General features: G+C 32.2%; 1 protein-coding gene across 1 annotated transcript; it reads right to left on the bottom strand.

Moving 5' to 3' along the window:
- Nucleotides 1-2,674: 2,674 nt before the first annotated feature.
- Nucleotides 2,675-3,230, bottom strand: LOC107630307 (uncharacterized). The gene is made up of 2 exons (XM_021118750.2): nt 3,174-3,230; nt 2,675-3,079 (listed from the first exon to the last, which is right to left on the bottom strand). Exons 1-2 carry the CDS (start codon nt 3,228-3,230, stop codon nt 2,675-2,677), a joined length of 462 nt encoding a protein of 153 aa, XP_020974409.1.
- Between the last annotated feature and the right edge of the window lie 587 nt (nt 3,231-3,817).

Genomic DNA, 3,817 nt, shown 5'->3' with positions numbered 1-3,817 from the left:
AGTTTTAGTAGGAAATTCAAAACACTCATCATATATTCTTTGATTTGATTTTTCCCTAAAATCTCCTTAGTGATTGAAAATATAGTATACTAAAATCTTTTGAAATTGCATATACTTTTACATATCCTTTGGTTATTTATATATTATGTCTACACTTACATCCGTATATAGTGTTATTTTTATAGAAAAGTAATATATAAAAAGATAAACGTACAATTGTATTTATAAAAATGGCTACTTCTAAACTGTTAGATAATAATTTACTTAAATGACATATTAAAAATTATATAACAATTTTCAATTAACAATTTTACGTAAAAATAACCATACGAGTCTATTCTATATAAAAAAAAAATAGAAACTGAATGATATATAACTAAATATAGCTAATCATATTTAGATGACAAACAAAACATTATTATAGTAGAAACTGTTCCTTACAACCATTTTTCTTATTTTCATAAAAAGAAAACAACAAAAAAACATACTGCCTAACTGTTTTGTTTTTCCGTAAGAAACGAGACATGAGTTGAGTATTTAGAGTCACGGAGATTTGAAGATGTTCAGAAATGGCAAGCAGAGCTAAGATGTTCAAGGTTGTCAACATAAATATCTAGGGTTGCATATATAACTTTATTTTATTCCTTCAATGCATTCATCAAAGCACCTTTGCATCTATTATTAAATTAATAATTAATAATTAATTTGCATTATTTATTAAGCCATATCATGTCACAAGGAGTTGCTGTCATCACTCCACTCCAATGCTTTTCTTGCTTCAACACCAACTCTCAACTGTGTCACTTTCAAATCCCATTTAATAATAATGATAATAATAAAATGGTGTATTCGATGCCTACATATAGATATCTAATTTATTAAAAAGATAAAAATTAATATTTAAATTAAAAAATATAAAAAAAATATTTTTTAATATTTAAAATTTACTATAAAAGATAAGTTCAGAAATTTCGACATCAAGATTATAAGCACAATAAAAATTTGTCTAATAAAATAAAGGGTGTGACCCCTTCAATTCCAGTGATATATATTTTTGTTTTTTTTTTTTTTAACCTTTTCTACATTAGATGAATTCCATTAGCGAATAAAGTAGCAAGATAATTAATACTCTGCCAAAACGTAGTTTCGTTGGGTGATTAAGCTGTTGTATTGATTTGTTTAATCTTTTCTTTGGATCCAAACATCTCATGTCCCAAAAAGGGGGAAGAAAAATGTTACAATATTCAATTCAGCAAGATGTATCAATGTGGCATGAGATGGTTCATACAAAGAGATTACCAAGATAATATAGAATAATCATTTGCAACCTTTCTTTTTGCTCTTTTCTACAGAAACCCAACGTGTGTGCCTTTCATGCATCATATGAGAATTAGCTCTGCATATATGATGTATGATATATAGTACATTAAAATATTAGTTTTAGTAGAAAATTCAAAACACTCACAGATTTAGAAACTTAGTAGAATATATTAGTTGTAGTCAGTGATGTGGTATTAATATTTAAAAATATAAACTAAAAATATATTATTAAATTATTAAATTAAAAAATAACACTTATGTGAAAAAATTGGTTAACGGGTACCGAATTTGTTAGTTTAGATTACTTGAGTCTGTTCTCTCACATTATGACTAAGGTCTGATGACTGTTGATATAGTAAATAATTTAAAATTAGTTGCATTAATATTTCTCCATTATTCTTTTCTTAATACTATGCTTCTTACATTCTTTCATAATTTATTATTTGAGGTTGTTTCTTCACTTTTGGTCTTCTGCCTCGTTTGGCTCCATATATAGAACAAAAGTAGGAAATACTGTATACAGTAAATATTAATTCTATCTATATATGTGGAATTGTAGGTAAGAACACTATCTAATATTAATATAATTTGTCTACTAATATTGTTTTATATACAGGTTTTTAAGGATGCCTAGAAAACTAAGGTACAACATTATACGGGAACCCCCGAAAGATGCCGGAACTAATGCCGGTACTGAAGAGACAACGGTTAGTGTTTGTGGTTAAGTTTTCTTGACGTAATCTTATGTCACTACAACAAAAACGCCATTTAGCGGCGGTTCCTGTAGCCGTTTAGCGGCGGTTTTGAACCGCCGCAAAACATTTTGCGGCGGTTTCTGGGACCGCCGGAAGATAGGGCGCGGCAAAACAGATTGCGGCGGTTTTAGTCAACCGCTGGAATAACCGCCGCAAAATGGCATTTAGGTTTGGCGGCGGTTATTAACCGCCGCAGTACGTGAAAGATAATTGTTAATATCGAATTTGCGGCGGTTACAAACCGCCGCTAAATGTCGCACTTGAAAAAAAATTTTCTAGTTTTGCGGCGGTTTCAAAACCGCCGCCAAATTCAAATTTTCCATTAAAATTTTAAATTTTCTATATTTTGCCTATTTTGACAAAGAATGTTTATTAAACTTTAATTTTTTTACTTTTTAACTAATTTAAACAAATTTAAACCAAGTAAAACAGCTCAATTAACATAACAAACCAAATTAAAGTTATGCAAACATAACTTATATAACGAAATTGTCATAATATCGTCCAAAATAAAGTAAGAATGCTCAAGTTCGATAAAATAAGTCTAACGTACTAAACCAACTTAAATGTAAAAGGTATCCAAAACCATTAATTGAAATTCAAGATTTTTGTTGCGGGTTGTGATTTCCAGATGAAGATGGCCCTGCGCATGACGAGTCTGGTGTATCGCCCACAAAAGCCAGCTCTTCAGCAATCTCAACTGACAAATTGCCTCCTAACTGTTGGACTACATATCCCAAGACCTTATGTACTGACTGTCTCTTCGCCCGCTCTTCTTCTAACTTAGCCATCAATTCTGCAATCATCCTCTTATCCTCTGCATTGGACTCTGCAGAACCCGACGGTTGTCCAGCAGCATTACCAAAGACCTGGGTGGGACATGGTCCAGCACCTAGGGCACGAACTCGTCCTGGGTGCTCCTTTCTGAGAACTTGTGCTAGCGAGTCATTCTGTGAAAGGTGCATAGAGGATCCATCCTGCCTCTCAACATTCGCAATTGCTTCCTACAAATATACATCATTGGAAAGGAAGAAGTTAACAGTAGCACCATATATACAGTAATCTATATATTGCTTCAAATTTTCAAACATGACTTACACTAACAACACGCGCATCGGGGTGGATATATGAGCCATCTCTTTTCTTATGAGTCATGATAAATAACTCCCCTCTACCCACGGGCCTTCCTTGCTCTCTCTCCTATATCGTTGATATTGACACAATTTAGTAAACAACAACATTTTTCAAGAAGCTTAATCAAAATCTTAATCCAAATGATGACTTATTACCACTTCGTCTTTTTTTCGTGCCAAGGTTTTGGAGCCCCCACTATGTGTGTAAACTTGCTTGCTCCGATTTAAAGTATTCTGTTTACACTTTTTCTACGAACAAGTAACAAAACAAATGCAAATAAGAAAGATATGATGAATATCAAATGTAAGTTTACTACTATGTATACACATGTTTTTTTATGTGGAAATAATAAAATATTCCAAGGCTTACCTGCGTTTCTTCATTCAGGCGATAGTTAACGAACTTTTTCCAATCATTTTTGTCTATTCCTTTCGGGTGATGCTGAAGATTTTTCTCATAAGTCTTTACTTGTTTGTAACACCTATGAAACAAGTGGTGCCTTGAATCCTTCCAGTTCTTTCCTATCCTCTTCAAAATATCACGCTTTATTTTTCCTCCGGCATCGTCCTCATAGTAAAAGACCCGCTGCAACCCATTTACATTGTCAT

This window comes from Arachis ipaensis, chromosome B3, assembly GCF_059453495.1.
Source record: "Arachis ipaensis isolate K30076 ecotype BB chromosome B3, ASM5945349v1, whole genome shotgun sequence".
Lineage (NCBI taxonomy): Eukaryota > Viridiplantae > Streptophyta > Magnoliopsida > Fabales > Fabaceae > Arachis > Arachis ipaensis.
The sequence above is the reverse complement of the archived record's forward strand: the minus strand, read 5'-3'. Positions and strand labels throughout refer to the sequence as shown.